General features: G+C 41.1%; 1 protein-coding gene across 7 annotated transcripts in view; it reads left to right on the forward strand.

The window, feature by feature from the left end:
• IARS1 (isoleucyl-tRNA synthetase 1) overlaps window positions 1–27,625 on the forward strand; it is a 221,617-nt gene that overhangs the window by 171,976 nt on the left and 22,016 nt on the right. For all 7 annotated transcript variants that reach the window (XM_030569119.1, XM_030569123.1, XM_030569118.1 and 4 more), the window contains 4 exons: window positions 13,012–13,186; window positions 14,158–14,270; window positions 14,774–14,869; window positions 16,624–16,800. In XM_030569119.1, coding sequence (XP_030424979.1) covers window positions 13,012–13,186; window positions 14,158–14,270; window positions 14,774–14,869; window positions 16,624–16,800 — 561 coding nt within the window. The remainder of the gene's footprint in view (window positions 1–13,011; window positions 13,187–14,157; window positions 14,271–14,773; window positions 14,870–16,623; window positions 16,801–27,625) is intronic.

The following is a 27,625-nucleotide window of genomic DNA, read 5'->3' on the forward strand; positions in this document are numbered from 1 at the left end:
TCGTTGAAGCTTTTAATCTCTGTACCAAATTCCAGAAGTTGGAGTGGGGAAACAAACATTTCTTTTTATCTGTAAATGCTGGTTGTGGAGCTGTTACCCATTGTCTCTTGAATTCAATTAAATGCTATCACAAACAAATCATTTTAAAGTGTGTATTCTTTCACTTCAAAGATATCCTGCAGTAGAAAAATCAAGTATGTGGGTAGAAGGGCAACATTTGGTAAGGAAGACAGTTTTTCAGCTGGAGTGGCTAGTTTATTTGAGCTGTTTTACAGAGTTTTTAAAAGATAAACTACTTTTTTTGGAATTGAGGTTTAGGGGTACTTTGAACTCTTACCAAGGTAGATAACATGAGTGTAAAGGATGACATGGAGAGTGCCAGGTATTTAGAATTAATTAAGCAATATGCAGTTGAATTGCTTAGCTTGATGATTTAGGTGAATTGTCACGTGAAGTCTATAGGAAAATATGTGCAATGTGAAAATTTGCTTAGTGTTATAAAATAAATATCCAAATTAAAGCACAAAAATTGCACAGGATCTTCATTGATCATGTGATGAAATCTTCCACAGGGAACTGTAACTGAATGTAGTAGTTCTTCCTCAAGTGCTTGCTCATATCGATTCCAATTAGATGTGCGCGCGCTGCATGCATGTTCGTCGGAAGATTTTTACCCTAGCAACACTCGGTGAGTCGGCTGGGTCGCCCCTAGAGTGGCACCGCCATGGCACTGGATATATACCCGCTACCAACCCAACGGCCCTTCAGTTCCTTCTTACCGCCCGTGTCGGTCGTTGGAACAGTGGAGCACGGCTTAGCTGATCTCCACTTCCCTAGCTACTCGTAGTTCTCTTACTATTTCTTGTGTATATAGTTATAATTTTCTATAGTTGTAGTTAGTTTTATTCGTTCTATAATATAGTTAGTGTTTATAGTTGAGAGAGGTTCGGGGATTAGCCCCTTCCCTGCACCCGGTACCAGGGCCCATGCCCGATTCACCAGGCTTCAGACCGTGCTTGGCCTGCCACAAGCCGATGCCAATGGGAGATCCCCACGACTCCTGTCTTTTAAGTGCCTCGGGGAATCCCATCTCTTGGATAAGTGACGGATCTGTAAGGCCTTTAAGCCGAGGACGATGAAAGAGCTTTACTTTCGTCTCAAACAGCTCCTGATGGAGGCAGCTCTTACTCCTCCACCATTGGCACCAAGTGCCGGACAGTCCGCATCAGGGAGAAGCACTTCTTCGGCACCGGATCGCACCGGTACCGCTAAGGACCCTCAGCACCGGCCATTGCCAGCACAGATGTCTGCTCGGCACCGTACCCTCTCCCCGCAGGTTAAGAAACATATGACTCCTGCTGCTTCTGTGCCACCTGCACCACAGTCAGAGCCCCCGCCTAAGTTGGACCGTCCGGCACCGCCAGCTTCGGCACCGTCGATTCCGGTCCCACAAAGTCCGGTGCCTGAAAGCTTCCTGGCGCACACTGTGGTTGAGCTCACTATTCCCTCCACGCCGGAGACCTTTTCTACGGCAAGGGAGCTGATTGCGCTGACAGAGTCTGCGCTGCCTCAACCCCTGGCACCGCCGGTGCGGGTTATACAATCGATTGGCAAGCCTGCCCTGCTGAGACCATCCTCTGTTGGCACCGCCGAGAGGCATTGCTCACCATTGCAGTGCCACCGGCACTTTCGGTCCCGTCGCCGATCCTGGTCCAGGCACTGCTCTCCATCTCGGTACTGGTCACTCTCGCGGCACTGGTCAGAGTCCCGTTCGCCGGCCTGGTACTCTTGGCACTGATCCAGCTCCTGGCACCGTTCCCGGCACCGCACCTCTCGTGGCAGCTCCAGACGTTGTGCTTCAAGATCCCGGTCGATCTCCCAGCACCACTCTGTTCGCAGGTCCCGGTCTCGTTCCCGGTACCGGTATGGCACCCGGTACCGCTCTCCGGTGCCACACAGAGAGATCGTTTAGAGATGGAGACCCTTCCCAGGGCTTTTCAGCTCCTCCATGGCCGTCTCGACACACATCTGTGTCATCTCACGTGGACAGTGCTTCCTACACACAGGACCGTGACTAAAATGTGCCCAGCCGAGTCTTCCAGGAGACCCAGGCCCAAGAACAAGGACCTCATCAGTGGTCATTCTGGAACCTTGGGCATATCACCAAGCCCAGGGTGCGCCTCCTGTGCCATCATGCTCCGCACCAATGGAACACCGGGTGCCGGAGGCGACAGTCAGCCGCCCCCCTCCTGCGGGTAGGGAAGAAGCTCCCATTCAGTCAACAAACTCTCAGGTCCCACCTGAGCCTGACGTACCCCAAGAACAGGAGCCTTCACAGGACCCTCTTGTCCCTGGCCTTTCCTCTTCCTCCTCTCCAGATGAAGCGGTGGCAGGAACATCCTCCTCGGGCTCTCCTCCAATTGACCGGAGGGCACATCAGGACCTCCTGAGACGCGTGGTGCTGAATATGAATCTTCAGGTGGAGGAGGTCCCAGAGATAGAGGACCCTGTGGTGGATATTTTGTCAGCTGACACCCCCACAATAGTGGCCTTGCCATTCATTCATATGATCCAGGCAAATGCCGATACCCTCTGGCAGTCTCCAGCCTCTATTCCGCCCATGGCCAGGGGAGTTGAGCAGAAGTACATGGTGTCCTCTAAGGGGTACGAGTACCTGTACATGCTCCCTGCTCCCTTGTTGTGCAATCAGTCAACGAAAGGGAGTGCCATGGCCAGCAAGCTCCTGCTCCAAAATCAAAGGAGGCTAGGCGCATGGACTTATTGGGCCGCAAAGTATACTCTGCTGGCGGCCTCCAACTCAGGGTGGCAAACCAGCAAGCCCTGCTTAGCTGGTACAACTATAACACCTGGGCAGCGGTTAGAAAATTCACGGAGTTAGTTCCCCAAGACTCCCACCAAGAGTTTGCTGCCTTTTTGGAGGAAGGGAAGAAGGTGGCGAGAACTTCTCTCGAGGCCTCACTGGACGCAGTCGACTCTGCAGCCAGGACTCTGGCTTCAGGAATCGCCATGAGGTGAATATCATGGCTTCAGGTGTCAGGCCTTCCACCTGAATTGCAACACACCATACAGGACTTGCCCTTCGATGGCCAAGGCCTATTTTCTGAAAAGACTGACCCTAGGCTGCAAAGCCTAAAGGACAATAGGGTGATCATGCACTCGCTCGAGATGCAAACACCGCTGACTCAGCGCAGATCCTTCTGCCTCCAGCCTCACCGCCCTTACCCTCCCTCCCCCCCCCCCGCCTAGGCCACAACAGAACTTTGGCAGAAGGCGTGGCCGAGGCAATTGCAGACTGCAGTCTGGTGGACCCCAAGGGGGTCAGAATCAGGGTCCCTCCAAACCACCCACGGGACCCAAACCAACCTTTTGAAGGCACGCCCCAGGATCCTTTTACAACCGCCTCTCCTTTTTCCTCCCTGCGTGGACCCAACTAACTTCGGATCGTTGGGTCCTATGCACGGTAGAATTCGGATAACACCTCCAGTTTATTTCTTCCCCCTACCCGCACTCCCCATCCTTGTGTCTTCAGGGACCCCTCTCACGACCAAGTTTCTATTCTCGCTATTTCCTAATCCCCAAGGTGAAGGGAGGTCTCAGACCTATCCTAGACCTGCGAGGACTCAACAAGTTCATGATAAAATTGAAGTTCCGCATGGTATCCCTGGGGACCATCATCCCATCCTTGGATCTGGGAGACTGGTATACTGCCCTCGATATGAAGGACGCGTATTTTCACATTGCCATTTACCCTCCACACAGACAGTACTTCCGGTTTGTGGTCAACCGTCAACATTTCCAGTTTATGGTCCTTCCGTTTGGCCTCTCTACAGCCCCACGAGTATTCACAAAATGCCTGGCTGTAGTCGCCACCTCCCTCCGTCGTTGTTGGATACACATCTTCCTGTATCTCGACGATTGGCTCATTCGAGGGGCCTCCGAGACCCAAGTCACCCGTCATGTAGGCATGGTCAAGGTCCTATTCAAACGACTAGGCCTGCTGATCAACATAGAGAAATCCACTCTGATTCCCACACAAAGAATAGACTTCACTGGGACCATTCTGGACTCCAGTCTCGCTAGGACCTGGTTACCACAGCCTTGGTTTCAAGCAATGGCATCAATTATACAAGGCCTACAAAAATTCCCGACAACTTCGGCTTGCACTTGTCTCGGCCTCCTGGGTCACATGGCTGCCTGCACGTTTGTGACCAAACACTCCAGACTACGTCTCCGTTCCCTTCAAACTTGGCTCTTCTCGGTATACCACCCGGGCAGAGACAGTATAGACACAATCCTTACGATCCCCCCGAGCCTCAATCTTCAATGACCCTGACAACAGACGCTTCATCTCTCAGCTGGGGTGCCCACCTCGAACATCTCCACACTCAAGGCCTTTGGTCAGCTCAGGAACTGGCCTTGCACGTCAATGTGCGGGAGCCGAGAGCAGTCCGCCTTGCGTGCCAGGCATTTCAAAGGCATTTACAAGGCCGTTGTGTCTGTGTTCACAGACAACACAACGGCCATGTTTTACATAAACAAGCAAGGAGGAGCATGTTCCTCCCCCCTTTTTCAGGGAGCTATTCAGCTCTGGGACTTCTGCATAGCCCACTCGATAGACCTGGTAGCATCTTTTCTCCAAGGGGTTCAGAACACTCTGGCGGATCAACTCAGCAGATCCTTCCTGTCTCACGAGTGGTCGATTCGTCTGAATGTTATCCATTCTGTTTTCCGGAAGTGGGGCTTTCCCCACATAGACCACTGCGCCTCCCGCGAGAACAGGAAATGCCAGACGTTCTGCTCCTTCCAAGGTCTCTCCCAGGGCTCGATCTCAGACGCATTTCTGATACAGTGGACGAGCCATCTGCTTTATGCCTTCCCACCGTTCCCGCTGGTTCACAAGGTCCTGCTCAAGCTCAGCAGAGACGGAGCCCACCTGATCATGATCGCTCCAGCCTGGCTGAAGCAACACTGGTACACAATGTTGCTCGAGCTGTCGATAGTAAACCCAATCCCTCTACCTCTTTGCCTGGACCTCATAACTCAGGACCACGGCAGACTTCACCACCCAGACCTGCAGTCTCTTCACCTCACAGCATGGTTACTGCGTGGTTAAGCCAGTCCGAGTTACGTTGCCCTGCCTCGTCGCAACAAGTGCTCCTGGGTAGTAGGAAGTCTTCCACTAGGTTAACATATCTGGCCAAGTGGAAGCGCTTCTCCTGCTGGTGCAACCAATGTAATGTTATTCCCACCGAGGTACCGGTCCCTACCATCTTGGACTACTCTGGTCTCTCAAACAGCATGGCCTAACGGTATCTTCACTAAAAGTGCAGTTGGCGGCCATCTTTACCTTCCACCTAGGGGAGAGCGGCCGCTCGGTGTTCTCTCACCCCATGGTTTAGAGGTTCCTCAAGGGCTTGGAGCGATTTATACCCACAAGTACGCCGCCCCGCCCAAACTTGGGACCTCAACCTAGTTCTAGCCAAACTTATGACTACTCCCTTCGAGCTGCTAGCAACCTGCTTGCTGCTGTACCTGTCCTGGAAGACAGCCTTCCTCATAGCCATTACATCGGCAAGACGAGTTTCAGAGCTTTGGGCTCTCAAGGTGGACCTCCCATATACAGTGTTTCATAAGGACAAGGTACAGCTGCGACCACATTCGGCCTTCCTCCCTGAAGTGGTATCGGCCTTTCATATCAACCAGGATATCTTCCTTCAGGTCTTCTTCCTGAAACCACACTCATCACGCCGGGAGCAGCAACTGCACTCCCTAGACGTCCATAGGGCGCTCGCATTTTATATCGAGCGAACAAAGCCCTTCCGTAAAACACTCCAACTCTTCGTCGCTGTCGCAGACCAAATGAAGGGCCTACCTGTCTCCTCCCAGCGGATTTCGTCTTGGGTGACATCGTGCATCCGCACCTGCTATGACTTGGCTCATGTTCCAATGAGCCACCTTATTGCTCATTCTACCAGGGCTCAGGCTTCATCTGCTGCTTTCCTGGCTCATGTACCCATCCAGGAGATAAGTCATGCAGCTACCTGGTCCTCTGTCCACACGTTTGCGTCACATTATGCATTGGTTCAATAGTCCAGAGATGACGTGGCATTTGGATCAGCAGTTCTACATTCTGCGACATCTCACTCCAACCCCATCGTCTAGGTAAGGCTTGGGAGTCACCTAATTGGAATCGATATGAGCAAGCACTCGAAGAAAGGACAGTTACTCACCTTTGTAACTGTTGTTCTTCGAGATGTGTTGCTCATATCCATTCCAAACCCGCCTCCTTCCCCTCTGTTGGAGTAGCTGGCAAGAAGGAACTGAAGGGCTGTCGGGTCAGCAGGGGTATATATCCAGCACCACTCTAGGGGGCAACCCAGCCGACCCACCAAGTGTTGCTAGGGTAAAAATCTTCTGATGAATGTGCACGCGGCACGCGCACACCTAATTGGAATGGATATGAGCAACGCATCTCGAAGAACAACAGTTACAAAGGTGAGTAACTGTCTTTTCCTTCATCCAGTCTCCTTTGCATGAACTTGATTATTTTGTTGTGATATAACTTCATGTTGTGCATCATCTTGATAATATTCACTAAAGAAACACAGATTAAAATGTACTTGAAAAAATCCTTTTGTTTTTACCAGATAACAAGGGGGAGAGTTCAAGATGAGAGAAGATTTTTAAAATTAATTTAATTTTTCTTTTCTGTTTTAATACTTGTTTCTCTTAGATAAGGCAATATATATGGACTAATCAATTTCACTTTCAGGTTCATATCCACTAGCAGAATTCTGCCAAGTTTGGGCTACAAGCACTACAATAGAAGTTTGTTTATAAAAAGTGCTCTCATTAGAATTTTGTTTAGTGATAAAATAGAAAGTAAAATTATAGAAACACTTCTACCAGTGCTTGGTTTGGTATACTCTAGGCCAATTTTGACTGGTCTCTTCAAATGTGAAAATATAAATTCTTCCACGTAACATTGCACAGTCTGGTTAGGTGTACTGGGAGTGTTTCACTTTTTCTAGCTCCGTCAGGCACTGACTGATACCAAACTAGACTCCAGAGGACTGATAAGGTATCTTAACTAGGAATCTTCTATGTCCTTCATGGCCATACAAAGACAGCCTCCCATTCTGGCTCTTGGAGAGGTAGTATGTGTTGAATAGCCACCCCATCTTTGATAATATCTTCTCTCCAGTTCTTGGCAGTTGGAGATTGTGTGGTCCAGTGGTATGAGCATTGGGCTGGGAACCAGCAACTCCTGAGTTCTAATGCTGATTTTGTTAGCACTGACCCTCTTGTCTTCAGCAGGTCATTTAGCCTCTCTGCCTCATCTACCTTTCTTCATCTGTAAACCTAGGAGTAATATTCAAGACACAAGGGATTTCTGAGGGTTGTTGTAAAGCACTAAAAGTATTGGTTTATTTACATTTGTATAATATAGTATTAACTTGCATTGGTTTTTGGGATCACAGACAGTTGTGTAAAGGTAAGGCTTGGTTGACCTCTCAAATTAAACATAGGGATGTTTGTAATAAATAGTGTTAAGGAGGAATAATTAAAGTTCCGAACCTGTGACAAAAATAAGGGACATCTGTTTTCTTATAGACATCAGGCAGCACACTCAATAAGACACTTTTTAGGGTGTGTTAATTTGCCCCTGGGTTAGAGTTGTGCTGTGTAAATCTTAGTCTTTCAGGTTGATACCAAAACCCAATATCTGTTTTTGCTACTTACAGAAAGTTTTCAAGTTAGTTACTGGAAAGGAGAGCACAGACCTAGAGATATCCATGAACTCAGCCAATTTGCTCCATTTTGATTATACTTCTTAGCTTTGTTCATCAAACTTGATAATGTAATCAGAGTATTTGACTTTTATTTTTTATTCTTTAGCATTAATGCCAGATATGATTTTTGGTAACTTTATAAAGTGGAATTTCTCTTGTGATTTACCTCTGTGATGTCATTTAGAGTGTAAGCTTTTAGTACAACTCCTGACAAAAGAAATTGAGAAGTGCAGGAAATGTCAATTTTTGTAAAGCCTCATTTATCAGAACAACTTTCTTCGGAGAGCTCTATTTTAAATTGACTTGTTTTGTGAACTGCATTCTTTGATTCTTTATAATGAAAATTAAGCAATTATTTTAAGCAAATGAAACTTAAGACTAATGGTAGTGCTGTCTAGACTAGGAAATCGATCCCTTGCCAAAAATGGTTTAAGTGCTAGTGCACAAAGGACCAAGATCAAGCTCACAAGAGAAACAAGTCTTAAGAAAGCTTTTAGTAACAGTGCCAAAAATGGGTTTGTCTTGTCAGCACTAGCGATTAAGCCATTTCCAGCACTGGTTTGAGGGACCTGTTGCAAACCCCTTTCAATGACAGATCAGTGTCCTAACAAGGTTTTACACAGTTTTGAAATCCATCAGATAACTCAACGTAGTGTATGAGCAGGAATGTTGGGTTCTATGTATCAAACTTTTTAATAGCTTTATACCACAAAAAAGAAATGTGCAACTCTTCACCCTACATATTAAAATGGAATATAATCTATTCAATATGGGCCATATCCAGGATCTCCCATGGTTCTATATTAATTGTGATGCCACAGCGTAGTGCATGATGAAGCATTAGATTGGCAAAGGAGTTGACTAGCTAAAACTGATTTGGATATTATGGTCTTAATTTTTTTTTCTTCCAATGTAATATGCTGAATACTCATCTTACTTTAATTATTGGGAGAATTCAGTCCACATTTAATCAGTACACAACTTACTACAAGTATCATAGAAGTGTAGGTCTGGAAGGGCTTTCAAAGTCCTCAAATCCAGCCTCTTGCCCTGGGGTAGAACCAAGTAAATCTAGACCATCCCTGACAGGTGTTTGTCCAACCTGTTCTTAAAAACCTCAATGGTGGGGATTCCACAAACTCCCTTGGAAGCCTATTTCAGAATTTAACTACCCTTACAGTTAGAAAGATTTTCCTGATTTTTAATCTAAATCTTCCTTCCTGAAGATTAAGCCCATTACTGTTTGTTCTACCTCCAATCGACAAGGAGAACAATTCATCACTGTCTTCTTTATAATGACTCTTAACATATTTGAAGTCTGTTATTAGGTCCCCACTCAGTCTTCTTTTCTTTGGACTAAACTTGTCCAATTTTTTAACTTTTCCTCATAATTCAGGTTTTCTAAAACTTCTGTCATTTTTGTTGCTGTCCTCTGGACTCTCCAGTTTATCCACATGTTTCTTGAAGTGGTGCCCAGAATTGGATACAATTATTGCAGCTGAGGCCCCACTATCACCAAGTAGAATGGGATGATTACCACCCCGTCTTACATACAGTGTTCCTGCTAGTAGATCCTAGAACGATATTCACCTTTGTTGCAGATTGACCTTTGTTGCAGCTTATCACATTATTCACTCACATTCAATTTGTGATCTTCTATAACCCCCAGATCCTTTTCAACACTACCACCACCTTGCCAGTTATTTCCCATTTTGTAGTTGTGCATATCTTTTTTTCTTTCTAGCTGGGAATGGACGAAGGGATGGATCACTTGATTGCCTATTCTGTTAATTCCCTCTGAAGCACCTAGCATTGGCCACTGTCACAGATGACAGGATACTAGGATAGATGGACCTTTGGTCTGACCCAATCTGGCCATTCTTATGTCCTCCTCGAGTTCTCAAAGATAATTGCTAACAGTTCTGAGATTGCTTCAGCTAGTTCCTTAAATAGCCTAGGATGAATTTCATCAGGCCTTGGAGTTGTGCGCAAGTTTGTCACAGAGGTAATCTAATTGATGTTAGATAGGGCGTCAGTTGTATTATGTGAGGAAATCCTATTGGTTAATCCCTAATGCAGGATTTATCAGATTAAATATGCTTAACAAAACAAAAATTACATAAATAGTATTCAGAATTAAAAAACACACTCCGTTTCCATAGGAGCATTTACAGTTTTTGCTACATGGAGGAAGAAGTAAAATGCTTTATAAATACTCCAGCAGTAGGCATCCACCTTTTCAAAAAATTTGTTCATGTTCTGCTAGCTCTAGCTGTAATTCTGTTATTGTAAGATGTCTGTAGAGCTACCACCTGAAATGACAGCACACAGCCACTAATCCATAAATTTAAAAGGCAAGACTGAAAATCAAGTCCATTGTGGATGGATACTATCCAGTAAAGATGTCTGCAAAGTCCATAGCCATTTTCTTCTGTGTCAGATCATGCTGCTGAAATCTCTTCTTTCAGACAGATGGATGCTTCACTTCAAGAACCATTTGATTTCATTTCATGAAATTTTTTTGGTGAATGAAAACTGCAGATTCTGCCCCAACCATGAAAAATAAAGGTTTTCACACAGCAAGTGCCATTTTTAAAAATTGGCTTTTCAGGAGAGAATCTAACTTTTTAAATGTTGTGAAGGAATAAACATTTAGGAGGACAAGAATTATATTACATTATTTTTAGTCAGTTTATTAAACAAATACATTCTTGAAATTATTATTAATTATTGCATTGATAAAAAATATAAATGAAGGCCATGATTAATTTAGGATGAAAGGACCTATGCCATGTTCACTATTGGATTCTGGAGAGGAATGCAGAGACTAAGCATTCAGAACAAGATAATGTAAATAAAATGACTTAAAAAACATGCATCTGAGGAAGTGGGTATTCACCCACGAAAGCTCATGCTCCAAAACGTCTGTTAGTCTATAAGGTGCCACAGGATTCTTTGCTGCTTTTACAGATCCAGACTAACACGGCTACCCTCTGATACTTAAAATACATATTGTTCTCCTAATATCTCTAATAAAGGATGGGGCTAGATTAGAGTGCATTAATGGCATTCATTTTATACTATTTTCCTGGTAAATTAAATATTTTAGTTGATTTAATATTTATTTATTTTGATGTAAGTTACTTAAATTTACATTAACACATTTTTGAAAACTAGAGCTTTTACTTTGTGGCTTTAACAATCTACAGTACACAAAGTAAAGTATTGAGATGCAAGTATTTAAAATAATTGTAGTACAGATACACATAGTAACATTACACAGTGTATAGATATCTTTGTGTATAATTGTAAAAATATAATTACACGTTCATGCACGCAGTATAATGCCTTAATTTTATATTGAGAAAATTAAGGATGTCCTAGTTGCAAAGTCAAATAAACCAACTGTTTTTTCCTAATCAAAACAATATGTTGAGACTAATACACAATTAAATCTATGCTATCCTGCTACTTGATTGCACAGGCAACTCTGCTTAAATAATAATACTAGTATTATCACTAACACTATATGCAAAAAACTAGTTTTTAATCTGATTATTCTTGAACATTGATTGGCTAGTATGGCTAGTTTTGGGATTTACCTTGTTAAAACTCCGGCAGAGATGTTCGATAAACTTGAGCTGTGTCTTATTTGTTATGTCTGTCATTTGTCACTTTCCATATGGGTTTGGGTCTAACAGCACAGAGTTAAAACTTAATTACCTCTGAAACATTTAATTCCAATTCAATTTTCTTTCCTAAACAAGTTTTGTTAAATGGGACAGTGTGTTAAATGGGTATTCTTCTGAGCTGTTCTCTTCAACAGGACTTTCTTAGAGATGAGTCTATGGGGTTGAGAGAATATTTAGCCCTCATAACCCCAATCTAGTTATTTCAACTGTCGGTCCTTTCGTACTGACATGGGTGGTATTTTTCTAGCTTCCGGAACTTACACAAAATAGATTGCTTATTAAATGCATTAGGTAATTCTGTCGCAATTTGTGTGAACTCTGCTAACCTATCAGGTACTAAAAGCAAAACGTGTAGGTTATTCAACAAACTCAAATACAGGCGGTCTTGGTAAGTGAACAGAATTTTACAACCAGCAATGTCAGGAAAAGAGTTAATATATGGTATGCTGGGGGCAGAAGTTGTAAAGCACTGTTACCAACAAAAAATGAAAGAAGATTGAGGAAGATTCTGCCTTAAGCTCCAATTTTAGATACGAAATTGTGTGTCTTGAGAGTGACATTCTTCTTTAATTTTAAAAAGTAGACAGAATAACCACAGGCTTTCTGTAAGACTCAGAACACTTTTTTAGTGTAGTCTAAATCTAGATACAGTGCTTTCCTCTTCAGAAGGAAATACCTCAAACCTTTAGAAATTACAAGTGGTGCATGTAGTGATTTCTGGTTTTCAATAGAGTTGAATGTAGAGTACAAAAGTCTACAATGGTTCTGGAAAATCTGCATCACTTCGGGCCAAAATACATAAAAAGGGTAAAAGTTCAGAGGCAACTTTTAATTTAATTAAATTATGAGGAAAACATCTGTAGTTTTGCATCATCAGAATTTACTGGCAGAATTCCAGAACCACAGACCATTAATTTAACTTGTTCAAAATGCATCCACATACAATGAGGATGTAGGAAAACCAGAAAAGGAAAAAGGCAAAATGAGGTACTCATACTCAAGTTGATGTTTGGTCCACTGAAGAACTAAAACTTGTAGTAATCTGTTGGCTTCAGCCAACATCTTGACACAATCCTGAATATGTTATGCATCCTTTTGAGTCAATGTCTGGCAATATAATTTATTGGAAACACAAAGATCCCTCAGTCCTATCTCTTCACGTAGTAGAAAAGCATCAGAGAAAGCTAGTCTGATTTGAGGTTAGAGCTGCACAAATCTTTAGATTGTAGTGATATCTTTACCCAGTAGGCCAAATAGACTGCAGCTGTGATATAGGAGTGGGATCTGTGCCTGAACAATAATCTACATGTCATTGTTTTATTTATACATTGTCACACCGGTGTAGCAGATTAATCCTTTTATTTATAAGGATGTCTAGATAGAAAACTCTTTGCGTGCATGCTATAATCCTCCTCGCATCCCTTTTCCCTATCTTTCCAAGTATAGTATTATTTTTTTAGTAGTTATTTTGCTTATGTTTATATTCTTTTGGCAAATTTATACAGGAACTTAACGTACGTCAGGTGACTTTGTCTACTGATAAAGATAAGTACGTAATCCGTCTAAGAGCGGAACCGGATCATATGGTGCTCGGGAAGCGTCTGAAAGCTGCCTTTAAAGCTGTTATGACTGCCATCAAGGAGCTGAAGAGTGAGCAACTGGAAGAATTCCAAAAGACAGGTGCATAGTGGGACTGTATGCATTGATCAGCAGTTGATGGTCATGATGTGGATCTTGGAAAGAAGAGCCAAAGGATTTCAGGCCTCTCAGGCTTAAGCTATTGCTTTTAGTTTACATTTATAATAATCAGTTTAACACATTTTTTGAGGGGAAAAAAACCCAAAACCACAAATACATTGTTACATCAAAATGCAAGAGATTTTAAGGCCCAACCTGCAGCTAACATTCCAGGCAAACTAGTGAAATTTCTAAGTGAATAAAAGGAAGTTGCAAATTGATACCTTGAACCTACTTGTGTAGAGTAGAATCAAATGGCTTTATGTGCTTAATATGCACATTGCTTCTATGTACTATGGTGAAAAGTATTATGTAGAACAGAGTAGACTGATAGATTGTTGTATGGAGTATAAGAACTGGATTGTTCCATAACTCTTAAATTCATATATGAAGTAAACATCTAGCTGAAACTTTTTTTTAAATATTTGTTTAATAGTTTCCAGTGGGTGGGATTTTTCCAAACATCTTTACTCTGTCTTGTTTGTTTAACTTTTATTCGACTTTAATAATAGACACCTATTGGTTCCAAATGGTCTGCACCAATGGTGGGGCTTGAGCTTAAATTCTGCTGCTTGTAGTGACTTTACTTTGGAAAGTCTACATTTGGAGTAGTGTTAGTGTTCCTGAGTATTGCTTAGCAATGTTGGCCAGCAGTGCTGGACTTCAAATAACATAGCTCAGGATTTCTATCAATTTAGTTGCTTATAATCAGTGTTACCTATATTAACACGATGAGGTAACTGTCTTCCTGTTGAAAGAAATTCACAATATGATGTATTTCTTATATTTGAAGTTTGATATTAATGTATACTTAGTTCAAGAGTGAACTGTAGGATGCTCACTGACATGACTAAGAGAGAGAGGCTTTGTTTTGTAATAAGCTAGTGTAATTAATTGTCTTATTAATTATATAGGTACCATTGTTGTGGAAGGCCATGAATTACATGAGGAGGATCTCCGTCTCATGTACACCTTCGATCAGGTCATGGGCGGATCTGCCCAGTATGAGGCACATTCTGATGCTCAGGTATTAATTGTAATAATTATTTCTCTGCTTTAAGCAAAGGGTTTCCCTAGAAAGTCAGTATTTAAATATTTAAGTGAAGTAATTGTAGCACAGTGAGTGATTGCACTAGCCTTTCACTTCAGGATGCTTAGGTTCAAATCATATTTAGTACACAACTAGAAATGAGCGCTGTCATCTTAACCTAGTTATTACCAGACACTCATCTATGTCAATAGAAATGCCAGTACTCAGGATAGTATAATGGATAGCTCACTCTCCTCCAGCGGTATTGACTGTTTGTTTGTAGCAGGAATAACAGCAGGTAAAGGCTGATCTTTGTCACTAAAGAAGCTGTGACTTTGAATCCATATGTGAAACTGATCTGTTGAACATGAACACACCTTATTAAGTCTGTCTCCTCACCATAACCAACCTTAAGTGAACAGCATTATAAAAATGTAACGGTGCATGTTAATGCAATAACTGATGAATTTTACTAATGCTTCTGCTATACATTCTTTCAGGTTTTAGTTCTCCTAGATGTCACCCCAGATCAGTCAATGATTGACGAAGGAGTTGCTCGCGAAGTGATTAATCGCATCCAAAAACTTCGCAAAAAGGTTAGTAAGTGATGGAATGTGATATCATTTTGAAAAATCAGTTTTATATATTATACCGAGGATGTTAAAGTTTCCAAATTGTTTTAAAGTTCAGCTCCATGTACTTTTAATATTGCATGGTTAGCTGTAGAAATGTTTGCAGCCTGCAGGTCAAGACATAAGTGGAAATAAGCTATGTTGGTCACTCCTTCTTGGTCTCATAGCAGCTAGCAGTCTAACCAGACCCCATATTGCTTGCATGCCTACATAATTTATAGTGGAGATACATCTTCCAGAAGTGAAGCAAATACAGCTTATGCCAAATCTTCTGATTTCTTTCCCCACCCACTAGCATCAATTCATTCTTATTTGGTTTGAACCTCAGCCTGCTAACCCTCATCCATGCCCCAGTTTCTACCAGACAGCGAGTGTGAGATCTCTGCCCCAGTTTGGGTGAGTTAGACTGCATAAGCTGGGTCAGTGACAGAGAGATGAGCTGACTGTGATCATCATACTTGAAGACACCACAACTCGTATGTCTTCATTCACACAAGCAAATATGTGTTTTACCAGAATGTGCAAGAGAATGTCTGACAACATTATGCTGACAGAAGTATTTTGCTGACTTATTTCTCTCTTCCTGGTTGCATGAAACATTGTTTTTGGCCTAGTTTCCCAAACTACAGCCCTGTCTACATTAAGGCAGTTTGAACCAGTATAACTTTGTTAATATAGTTAGCATGGTGCCACTCCCATAAGATATATGCACTGTCTCCACTCAGTGGAAACTCCACTTTGCACCAATGTACATTAGGCATATGCATCAGTGTGACTACCCTGGTTCAGATTTTCTTAATGTGGACAGGACCTATAGTACTGTGTATAGCCCATGCAAGAAAATATAATGGCTTCAAAATCCACAAGTAAAAACTAATAACTCCACAGCCATTGTGGCCAGATTGTACACACGTCTACACCGACTCCCATTTGGAGTCTTGCCTGAGTGTAGGATTGAGATTCTGTTATTCATGGGATGGGTTCTGGGGAATCAATCTGTCTAATATGTTTAGAGTTAATTCTTTAGAGAGCATCCATAAAGATTGACACACTGATGTCAATGATGGTACATAATAAAAATAAGAAAGAATACAGGCAAGAAAATTACCCTTTACCAGAAGAATTATTTAGAAATATCCTAAGCTTTCAAAATACATATTGCAGTATGATGTAGCAAGAGTGGTACTGTTGAGACTTGGGGAGTTTGAGTCCCTACCCCAACAAATTGTAACTCGTAATTCATGTGAGGTACAGGTCCGAAACACTGATGTGCATCCAGCACTATGTGTGCAGATTACTGCCATATGTTTTAAGATATCGATATATAAATTTCAGCGCTTGATTGACTGCTGCAGAATCACTCAGAGTTTAACTTGTTAAAAGCTTTGGTCTGAGACTAACATGTTATTTTAATCCTATCTGAATTATTTAGCATCATGAAGAACTGAATATCTATAAACTAGTTCATTTGATTCAGAAACATACTGTGTGTGTTTGTATTCATTCAGTTGACTGGAAGGGTACTTTCTGCTTCTGTCAAAAATACCCTTCTTTTCAGTTTTCAAGAAAAACTTTTAGTTTCATATTAACAGAAATATGACTGACATTTTTCTGAAATACTTTAAAAAATGTTTTAACTTGCATGTTTCTTACAGAAGTTTGTATATGTATGTATAAACTTACTGTCACTGAACTGAAATTCTGGATTTTTGTTTCAGCGCAATCTAGTTCCTACAGATGAGATTACTGTATATTATAGATCACATCCTGAAGGTGACTACCTGGATTCTGTTGTTAAGGAGCATACAGATTTCATTTTTGCAACAATAAAGGCTGCCCTGAAGCCATACCCTGTGCCTACTTCAAGAGAAGTGCTCATTCAAGAGAAAACCCAAGTAAGAATGATACATTGAGCTACATGCTTGAAAGTATTTTTTGTTCAGATTAAACTGAATGATACATTGGACTATAGATGATGGCCTACATGTTGACAATACGTGTTCGTTTTATCAGATGGGTGTAACCATCTCAGACCTGCAGATTGCCATAGCTAGCATTTTAAGTACAAAATATCAAGGGGCTCTGCTTGGGTGTTCAATATCTTTGAAAATCAGGCCGCTTAGGGTGTATCTACACTACAGTAAAACATTTCTAGCTAACTGTGTTGGCTGACTTGGGCTATGGGTCTAAAATTGCAGTGCAGATATTTGGGCTCAGGCTCCAGAGCTGTGAGTGAAAACTGGGTAATAATGATTTCTTCAGGCCTTATAGAGGATCTTATGCAACAGTACTTTACTTTAACTGAAGTTACCCAAACAGTTCAGTTTAAACATGACACTGGATTAGCTCTGATTTTAAATAAAAGTTTATTCAACTACAGAGAGAGAGTTTAAGGGAGTACAAGTATAAGACATTAAAGTTGGAAATGATTACAAGAGAAATAAAAGAAAAAACACTTTCTGGTAGTTAAAATTTAACAAGCTAGACTTTGTTCAAGGAAAAATCCTTACAGCAGGTTCCCAGCAGCACTGTGTGTCCAAATTCTCAAGTCACGAACTTCCTCAGAGGTAAAGGGTCGGTTCCTTTGTCGTCTTAAATGAGAGCGAGAGAGCAAGCTTAGGGTGTTTTTACCCCTCGCTTTTATAGTCCAGTCACCCTTTGAAATGCATTTTCCTGAGAGTTACCCCTAGATAAAGTTCCTTCCTGATGTGAGGACAGAGATGGAGTCTCATGAAAGAGGTTCCATGTTGTTGCTTACTAAAATGCAGATCGATCTGTTCCTGGCCCCCTTCATTACCAGAGAATGGCCACTTGACAAGTGATTGCTAATCAACTTTGACACTTGGCTAGAGGCATCAGCTTGTCCTTTGTCTTTTGAGAAACCAGTTTATCCCCTCTCCAGACTTGTCTGGTAAACACATTATGGTCATAATTTCAGCTTATGTTCATAACTCGTAATGCATATTTTGTATATACATTACACAAAAATATTGATCTGTGTGCTGTTAGTTTTTAAATGATACCTTACTAGATGTTTTTTGCACAAATATATTATAATAGAGTGTGAATCCAGGGGTGCTTTCAATTACAAATACACTTTTAAAGGGCTGTATTTTGCCCTTGCATATGTGATAAAGATATTACATTAAAATCAAGTCTAATTTTTATTAAGATCCTCTATAAGGCTTGAAAAAAACATTTTAACCCAGTTTTTAATGATAGTTTTGGAGTTTAGCCTTGCATGATAAGACGGAGCAGGAATTTGGAATCTTTTGCTAGGTGGCTTACATTTTTCAGCACCAAAGTCGAGCTGCTTCCTTTGCTTTAGTAGATATTTGGCCTCCTTGGACCAAACTTTGTCTTGAGCATGCCTTTATCTCACTATTCTGCTCAGAATGTGCTTGTGTGTCACATTAAACAAGATGACAAGCCCACATGACGGAAGAGTCTAGACATAAAATAACCTACTGATTTGATCTGCAGAATGATGTATGCTGTGGGAATATCTGAAAATGAAGAGGTAGATATTCGTGAATCATTTTTGACCCTGTACTGATACAAAGGACATATTTGTTCTTATGAATGAACTTGTAATGTCAGAAGAGTTTCAAACAAGACAATCTCTTGTCTTTGTTCAACATAGATGTTTCTTGACAAAGGCATTGGGAAATATTTGACTGAAAATTAGAGAACATGTTGATGTAAGAGTTAGTGAGAACACAGTAAAAGACTGAGAACTGGCAAATAGTTTGTCATATTCCTGTTAGATATTTGCTTGTTTGTGATGAATATGGAGCTAGATGCTGCTTGACTGAGTCCAAATCTGAGCGCAAACACTGGAGAATGTAGAACAGCTAGAAATAGTGAATTTAGTGTGAATGAAATTGTATTCTTAGTAGACTATGTGCAGATGGTTTGTGTAAATGCGATGAATGAGGCACATTATTCTGAAATGCTTTCCATAAGATCTGATTTTCAAGGCCTCAAGGATAGTCCATCTATTTGCTCAGGCTTTTGCCTGAGGGTATGATTGTGGGGCACATTTGTGTTTATGGCATAACTGCGATGTTGAGTACTGTATTTAGCTTAATATTGGTCAACTTATTGTGATTTTAGACTTTTGTGCATGTGTGAATATGAAAAACCAGAGAGACTTACCTATCCATCTAAAGAAGAAAAGATATATCGTCGATTATCTAAGGATGAGCACGAGAGTAGTTTTCAATTTTCTCTGTCTATGTGATGATGAGAGCCGATCCTGACAGAAAGTGCTGGTTTCTTTGTAGCTGTGCTGTGTTGAACATGTTCTGCAGATAGCAGAAAGAACAGTCAGCTATTTTGAAATTAACAGCTAGTTAGTTAGAGAGCACATATGAGATGGTTATGTTGGGTAGGGCTCATCATGTAAAGATGATGAAAAGATATCAGACTAAAAACACTGAAGAATTTTAGCAGAGATAAAATTTTATATGGGAAAAATTGAGTGACTATTGCAAATGGTGAATGGACCAATGGAAGCACACAAAAAAGTCTTGATCTTTGTTGAACTGAGTTTTGACAGCTGTTGTTGACTTAAAATGTACAGGCATGGTAGGTCACTCATAAACATTGGCTAAGAATTGATGTAAGTTTCAAATTGATACACTGAAAAAGCTATTTCGTAGTAAACATTTAAAAAATGCAAACGTTTTGATAAAAGAAAATATCAGAGTAATAAACAGACAATCTTTAACAAATGAAGCACAGTGAAGTTAATCTGTTTTTAGTTTCCCTAGGTGTGTGGATGTTCTATATATTTAAGTTGTTAGTCTGTGTTTTGTTACCATTTAAATTAGGGCTGTCAAGCAATTAAAAACATTAATTGTGTGATCTTTTTAAGTGCGCAATTGATCTTTTTAAGCGTGTGATTAAATAATAATAATACCATTTATTTAAATATTTTTGGATGTTTTGTACATTTTCAAATATATTGATTTCAGTTATAACACAGAATACAAAGTGTACAGTGCTCACTTTATATTTTTTATTACAAATATTTGCAATGTGAAAAATATTTCTTTTGTTTTTAATTCGCCTCATACAAGTACTGTAGTACAATCTCTTTATCATGAAAGTTGAACTTAGAAATGTAGAATTATTTACAACCCCCCCGTATTAAAAAATAAAACAATGTAAAATTTTAGCGCCTACAAGTCCACTCAGTCCGACTTCTTCAGAGAAACAAGTTTGTTTACATTTGCAGAAGATAATGCTGCCTGCTTCTTGTTTACAATGTCATCTGAAAGTGAGAACAGGCGTTTGCATGGCACTGTTGTAGCTGGCATCGCAAGATATTTACATGCCAGATGTGCTAAAGGTTTACATGTCCCTTGATGCTTCAACTTCCTTTCCAGAGGACATTTGTCCCGGCTGATGATGGGTTCTGCTCGATAACAGTCCAAAGCAGAGCAGACCAACACATGTTCATTTTCATTATCTGAGTCAGCTGCCACTGGGAGATGGTTGGTTTTCTTTTTTTGTGGTTTGGGGTCTGTAGTTTCTGCATCAGAGTTTTGCTCTTTTAAGGCTTCTGAAAGCATGCTACACATCTCATCCCTCTCAGATTTTTGGAAGGCACTTCAGAACGCCTGTTCTCACTTTCAGGTGACATTGTAATTAAGAATGGGCAACATTCTCTCCCATAAATGTAAACAAACTTGTTTCTCTTAGTGATTGGCTGAACAAGAAGTAGGACTTTTAACATAGTACTGTGCCATATTTGCGCCTTTTTTAAACCTGCTGCTGCTTGATTGCGTACTTCTGGTTCCAAGTTTGTTGTGTGATTGACAGTCAGAGTTTGTAACTCTGGTGTTCATAACCCTTTAGTTCTACTGTGTTTGCATTTTGCTATAGGTATTTGGACCTCTTAACTGTCAAATATCAGTAACTACTTTGAAAAAAAAAAGTTAAAATCCTTTTATTGTAGAATGTGACCTTAAGGGGCATGGTGGTTATAGATGCATGTTTAGTTTTAGTTTCACATTTTAAAAGTTATTGTATATTAGAAAAAGTAATGCCAAAGTGTTCATGATTTTTTGGGGTTACAACTCATAATTTCTGAAAAAATATGAGCGTTTTTTTTAAAAGTAGTAAATGTTAGCTTCCTTTTTATGTTGGTTTTTCAGTTTGAGCCTTGCTGCATTTTACATTGAGCAGAAAAATCCAGCTTCTAGCTAAATTTAATGATTTTCTTCACACGAGGAGCATACCCACTGACATAGTTCTGTGTGTGGAATTCTCATTATAGTCTCTGGAAGATTTTAAGGGGGAGGAAAAGTAGCTTAATTTCACTTAGGTTTTTTTTTTTAAACCATGCTGCTTAACACTGAAAATTAAATAATCTCATGTGAATTCCAATGAAAACTAATTGCAAAGAGAATTTAAAAATTGGCAACACTCCAATGCTTTCTCTTTAGTTTAGATTTTGAACTCCAATCACAGTAATGATTTTATTTAGAGGAAAAAAATATAGCTCCAATCTATCCCCATTAACATTTGTGAAGTTTCCTGCTTCTGGAGTACACGGTGGTAAGGAGAGGTTGGAGACCTTTTATAAATTAAAGAGAAATTGTTAGCTGTGCCCTAAATGAAAGAGTACCTTGGCATTTGTTGCATGTTAAAGCTTTTACTATAGATGTGCACAACTGTATAACCTTTCTTTTCACAAGTTACTGCTGTGAGTGTGGGTGTGTAAGTAAATTCTGTTACACAAACTGCTATCTACCACAGCCTGTATTCAGCAATATTTTCAAATGTAGTTTTCTGCACAAAATATACCCCTAATTTATACTTATATTTTTGTGCATACAGCAGTTAAGTGGATCAATACAGAGGTGTTAGCAAATCAGGTCCAATATGAATTTGAAACTGTTTTATACATAGACTTTCTTGTGTGTTTGTTGAACTCACTAAGTGTTTTTCATGCCAACACTGATATAGAATAAGATTATATAATTTTCAAATGCTTAAAGTGGAAAAAGCAGATCAGGTTTAAAGAACAAGGTGCATATAGATCCCCAAAGCACCTTGCAGATGAACTGAAAGCTAGCAGGTTGATTTTTACCAAATTTATGAACAGTTGAGTGCAATTTGTTGATAAGCCAACAGTTTTGTATGAACTTGAACTTCTATACAGACTCAAGATGAAATCAAGCTTAACCTCTTTTTGTTGAAAGTATTTTGTTTGAACTAACCTCCTCCTTTCTCTGATGTTCACACTGATCATCAGCTCTTTATGTAGGCCCTCAACCTCACATTTCATAGCAGGCTGTCTTCCAAAAGGCTTGTTCTAACAAATGGCAAAATTTAATATTATTCTTAATATGGAAAATACTATGGGAAGGACAAGTACATGATTCAGTGTGTTGATTCTTTAATTGCTAATAGGAGAGAGCCATCCTCAAGAGCTCCTCCTCCTGCTTTCATGACTGACAGCCTCTAGACTCAAAATGGACAGAAGCCTCCCAGATGAATTTTGTTCCCTTCCTTGTGCCTCTATCTCTTCGGAGTAAAACAGAAGTTTGGATCTGTGACCTGACACTCCAACGACCCATTTCCTGGTTGGTTACTAATCAAAATTGGCCATTTTTGGCCAGCATTGGTCACTCTGTCCATAGGGGTCTTCCATCTGATTAGTTGGACCATACACTCTAACAATGATTGATTCTAGAGCTCTCCCTGCAGTCCACACAAGATAGTATTTGCCTTGAACACAGTACATCTGCAGATATACGGAGGCCCTTTTTTAGAGCAACAGGCCATCTGCGGAACTTTCCATGTTTGGGTTGCAGTGGGATAGACTACCAAGGGAGGCACATTGACACATTCCTTGTAGGTGCTGTCTTCGAGGTGATCTATCGACTGTACTGCAGCCAACCACTTATACACATCTTTGTCTGAGTCAAACACAATTAAGAGACTTTTGAATGAAACATACAAGGATCGAGGTACAACATAATTTTGAGAAGATAAACAACTGTCTCAGTTGGGATGTGGTGTTTCAGACCTCATTTGTCTCATAGTTCCAATGGATACATGCGGACATGCATTCAAACATACAGATCTTTCCCATTCAGATCTTTCAAAACATTTAGGGCTATACCAATTTAATGACTGCTCATCTTTGATTAGACTGGGGATCCTTCCCAATTCTAGGGATTGTAACGCCTAAGTGGTAGTGTTAATAACATAGTCCCCATATGCAGAACAAATAATTTCCTTTCCTAATGATTGGTCCTTTTGCTGATCGTTATTATGAGCAATTAGTTGGTTAATTTTGGATTGAGTGTCATTGAATAGTTGTGCTATGTCATGCATGTTATAAATAGTAAAACGTTGCTCTTGTGGTAGCCCTTTTATGCCTTGCAACATTGGATTCATTGCTTGATTAGCTTCCTCTTGTAACACATAATTTATGTGTTTGCGGATTTTGCAAACATCTATATGGTTCCACATTGACATCCCTGAACCAAATAGTCCTGATATGGATCCCAGAACTCCCAGCGGGTTTAAGCTACGTTTTTGCCTGGAGGTATATGATTTTGTTTTATTGTCTACCCCCAATATTAATACATCTTGTGCTTGTTGCTGATAAGTTACAATCTTATCCACAAGGATTACTGAGAAAAAGGACGCTTCTTTGGAATGTTTGCAGTATTCAAACTCCCCTAGATGCCAGTTGGACAAGTTTTAACACCACAGGAATATGCACAAATCAAACTTGATTGATTTAATACACCTAACGTGGGCGTTGTGGTGAGACCACTAACTGGTCCTGGGTTTGTTGCTGGACAAATCAATACATCACCAATGGTGTTGTCATAGTCAATTATTGGGTTGCAGACCTTAAGTTCAAAAGTCATATTCAATATGTATTTATCTCCCAACTGAATTTGAAATGTAGCTATAAGACAGACTTCATATAGCCCTTCATCTTCATATTCTACTTTGTGTAAGGTTAGGCTTCCTTGGTTACAGAGTTTTCACAATTAGCCTTGTGTTTCCAATCCACATAGGGAATTCCATGTCTGAGAGATGTGGAATTTGTTTATGTGAAGATATAGGTGTTACATCCTCTCTGCTTTGAATCCTTATCTAATGGCTGATTTTTTTTCCCAATCGCTTGATGGCAGTGATGTCATCCTTGTTAATTGATACTTAAAGGTGACTTCTTCCCCTCTAATTCCTGTATCATACTGGATTGGATGGCTGATGAACTCAGAATTTACGATTTCTGGAAACTCATTTACGTGCGATGGTCGAACAATTAATTAGTACGGCTCTACCAAATGCAATTATTAGGCAATGGTTGGAAAATTGTACAAATTCCTGCTCTATATCTATCGGACATATATGTGGGTACATTGTGTATAAATCTAGTCTCCTCTTTCCAACCGCAAACAATATTCACCATTGCATCAGCACTTAAGATGTTTACAAGATGTGGGAATGAGTCCGTAGAGCCATTTGCCAGCAAATTGGCATATAGCTTTAAAGTAAGTTCATTGCCTTGATTGACGATAATGGTTCGTTCAGTCTCTGGTGGTGGTCTGATACATTTCAAATGTTCAAACACCTGAGTGTGGAGGTGTCATTAAGTAGTATGGTCCTGGGCAGTCTTAATTTCTGGCTTAGTCCTACCCTCAGGGCAAAGATGAATGAGTAGCAGATCAGAAATCTCAATGTCTGTTTCATGACTGCAATCTTCTGAACTCTGATTATGGGGAATTTTCAGAGATGATTCAGCTAGCTCCTGGGAAGCAAGCTGCTCCTGGGACCTAGATGATTGATACAGCTTTAACTGATTAGCATGATAGATTTTATCTTTAGTACGCTTGCCTCCTGTTGCTCTAATCTTGTACGCTGCTGAACTGAGTTTATCGATGATTCAGAAAGGTCCAATCCATCTATTACACAGCCTATACTCTGGTGCTTTGTAGGATAACAGCATTACTAGCTCACTAACCTCCCAAGTATTCTCTCTTTGGGTTTTATTGAAGTAGGCCTTTTGATTTCCCCAATTTTGCGACTGCCTGCAGATGGATCTGATTTAAATGTTCCTGCAGATTTTGTAAGTAGAAATCCACACTCTCGCATGACCACTAGCGGGCAACCCAACTCCTGTCCTACAGTAACACGCAACGACTGATTAGCCAAATCAATAATGCATTTCTGCCTACCTAGGAAATCAGACCCCAACAGATTACTTTTTGGCTCTGACAATGTGAGCAATGCAAAGACATGGGTCTTGCGCAGGTGACCAATTTATACTTTGATAGGTTTAGATAGCATGGCCATAACTTGGTAGTTTACAAATGTTGGTAACGTCTTTGTTTTCCCAGATGCCAAAACAGGATCTAGGATCCTTCACATGAATGATACTGATGGCTGTTCTGGTATCTACAACAAAATTTAGGTAGTGGCCCCTTATCACTAAAGATACCATGGGTCTTCCACTTGCGTCTCTTCCCAAAGAGGTTATGATGCTCCTTGGGGCTGACTGGCGTCATGTGGAGTAATCTATGGGATAGATAGGCGGGTAGTCTTTATGCTCTTCCATCTCCAACTCATCAGAGGTAGCCAGCCCTGCTTGAGAATAAGCCACCCAATCAGGAAGAGGGGTTGAGTCCATGGAGGCCACTGATTGGTTTAAAGGATTTGGATGTTGATCTCCTAACACCCACTTGTTCAGACGTGTCCGGAGTTCTCAGATATCCTGGCTGCACTGCCTTGAACATTGACACCACTGAGAGGTGGTCCTCCTGATGAGGCAGTGGTGATCTAGAGCCCTGAGGATAAGAAGAGTTCTGCGCAGCACCTGCAGGAAAAAAAAAAAAGGAACATGATCTTGAGGCCCCTTTCGGGGTCCAAATGCATACCCTTGTCTTTTGTTTCATGAATTGTAATTATTGGCCCTGCGCTGAGATTGAGGGGACCTAGAATTCATCTGGTTCTGCCCTTGAGGTGTCCTTGTAGGACCCTCAATCCTTACTATAGGAGTAGCCTGTGGCTCTTGTAGGGTTGCAACTGGGGCTCTACGTTGACCTGCTTTAGGGTTTCACTGGATATGGCCCTTGGCCAGCAAGTCCAGGGCTGCCTCCAGAGAGGTCCATCATGGATAAGCATGTTAACCATTTCCCTTAAGTAGGAAAGAAAATTATTAACCAAGAAGCTAACATACTATGTATCCTCTGTGTCCTCTTTTATGTGACTGTGGCAGGCTACTCTTAACCGAGGATGAAATTGGTGGGGAGACTCATTTGGCTTTTGCTTCAATTTAGACATGATAGCCACTCCAGTTTGTCCAGGATGCTGATTACACTCAAGCACCGCCACTGTTTCTGAAAAAGACTTTTCGCCCTTCCTAAACTCTGGGAGCAAAGTGCTCCATAAGGCTCGATTTACTGTAAGCTATAAGATTTTAACCCAATCATCACTTGGCAAACCGAATATTTGTGCTATTTCCTAAATCTGCTGCAACAGAAGAATCCTCCATTATTCCTACTTGTTTAGCTACCAGATCCAGAGTTTTAATATCTGTAACCACTGCTACGGGACAGTCGAGTTACTGGAGAGTTTGGTCAACTCCCACTGGAATCAGTATCTGAAGTGTCTCCCCCAAAACCTTGAGGCCTTCTCCTACCTGAGTCAATATTTCCTTCATCAGAACTGCAGATATTTCCCGTGAGCAGAACCTGGGAACTATATAGTTAGTGTAGTGTTCTGGATAACTCTTTTATGTCAGATACACTCCTACCATAGTGACACTTCCACTGGTTCACGTGGTGACGTTAACACATACCATGGAGTGAGAGTTTCCAGGTATTCCATGAACCTGGGTGGTGCCGGTGACTGGCCTGGGTGCTAGGGCAAAGGACCTCCCCCCGCGAGGGAATCCTGAAAAACCACCTATACTGGATGGTGGCACCACATTGGGGGGGAATGACGTCCCTATGCTGCTCATGCTTGCTCGCTCGCTCGCTCGCTCTCTCTCTCTCTCTCTCTCTCTCCTGAATCCTGATGGTGACTGTATCACACACATTAGATACCTGAACTACTACTGATACAGCACGCTCCATTTCCTGAGCAATTTGAACCTCCAAAGGTGCTTCTCCTGCTCTGCTAAGAGCTGAGACAGTCTTTTCCTCAGAATCGCCTTCTCTCTCTCCCTCTGCAACATCTACTTGCTTTTCTAAGATGATACTTTCTGGTTCACTTAACTCCTCCTCGGGCACTGTGACTGAAGGACTTCCCTTTTCTGCTGGCACACTGGCTCCCATCACTTCACTGTCAACTTCCTCTTCTACCTCACAGGTTGTTCCTCCGTGTTAGCGGCTTCAGAAGCCATCTTTGCACTAGCTAGTTCTCTCACTCTCCTGTCTGAACCCACGTGCTTACGGTTACAGGCCCTCCTGAGTGAATCACAGCTGCCTTCTGACTTTCTGATCAGATCCAATAACTGACCATGCTCTAGTTTATAACATCCCAGTGACTTTAAACTGGCAGCTGCTCATTTCTGCCATCCGTACACTTCCTCACACAACTCATGGTCATGATGCTGTTCTAACTTTCTTTCCAACTCTTTTCCTTTACAGAAAAGAGAAAACCGCTCTTCAGAGGCAATGTATAACTGCTCGTTTAACCCCTGAATTTCCCTATCCTCCTTCTCTACAACTTTCTGTG

This window comes from Gopherus evgoodei, chromosome 7 (assembly GCF_007399415.2).
Source record: "Gopherus evgoodei ecotype Sinaloan lineage chromosome 7, rGopEvg1_v1.p, whole genome shotgun sequence".
Classification (NCBI taxonomy): domain Eukaryota; kingdom Metazoa; phylum Chordata; order Testudines; family Testudinidae; genus Gopherus; species Gopherus evgoodei.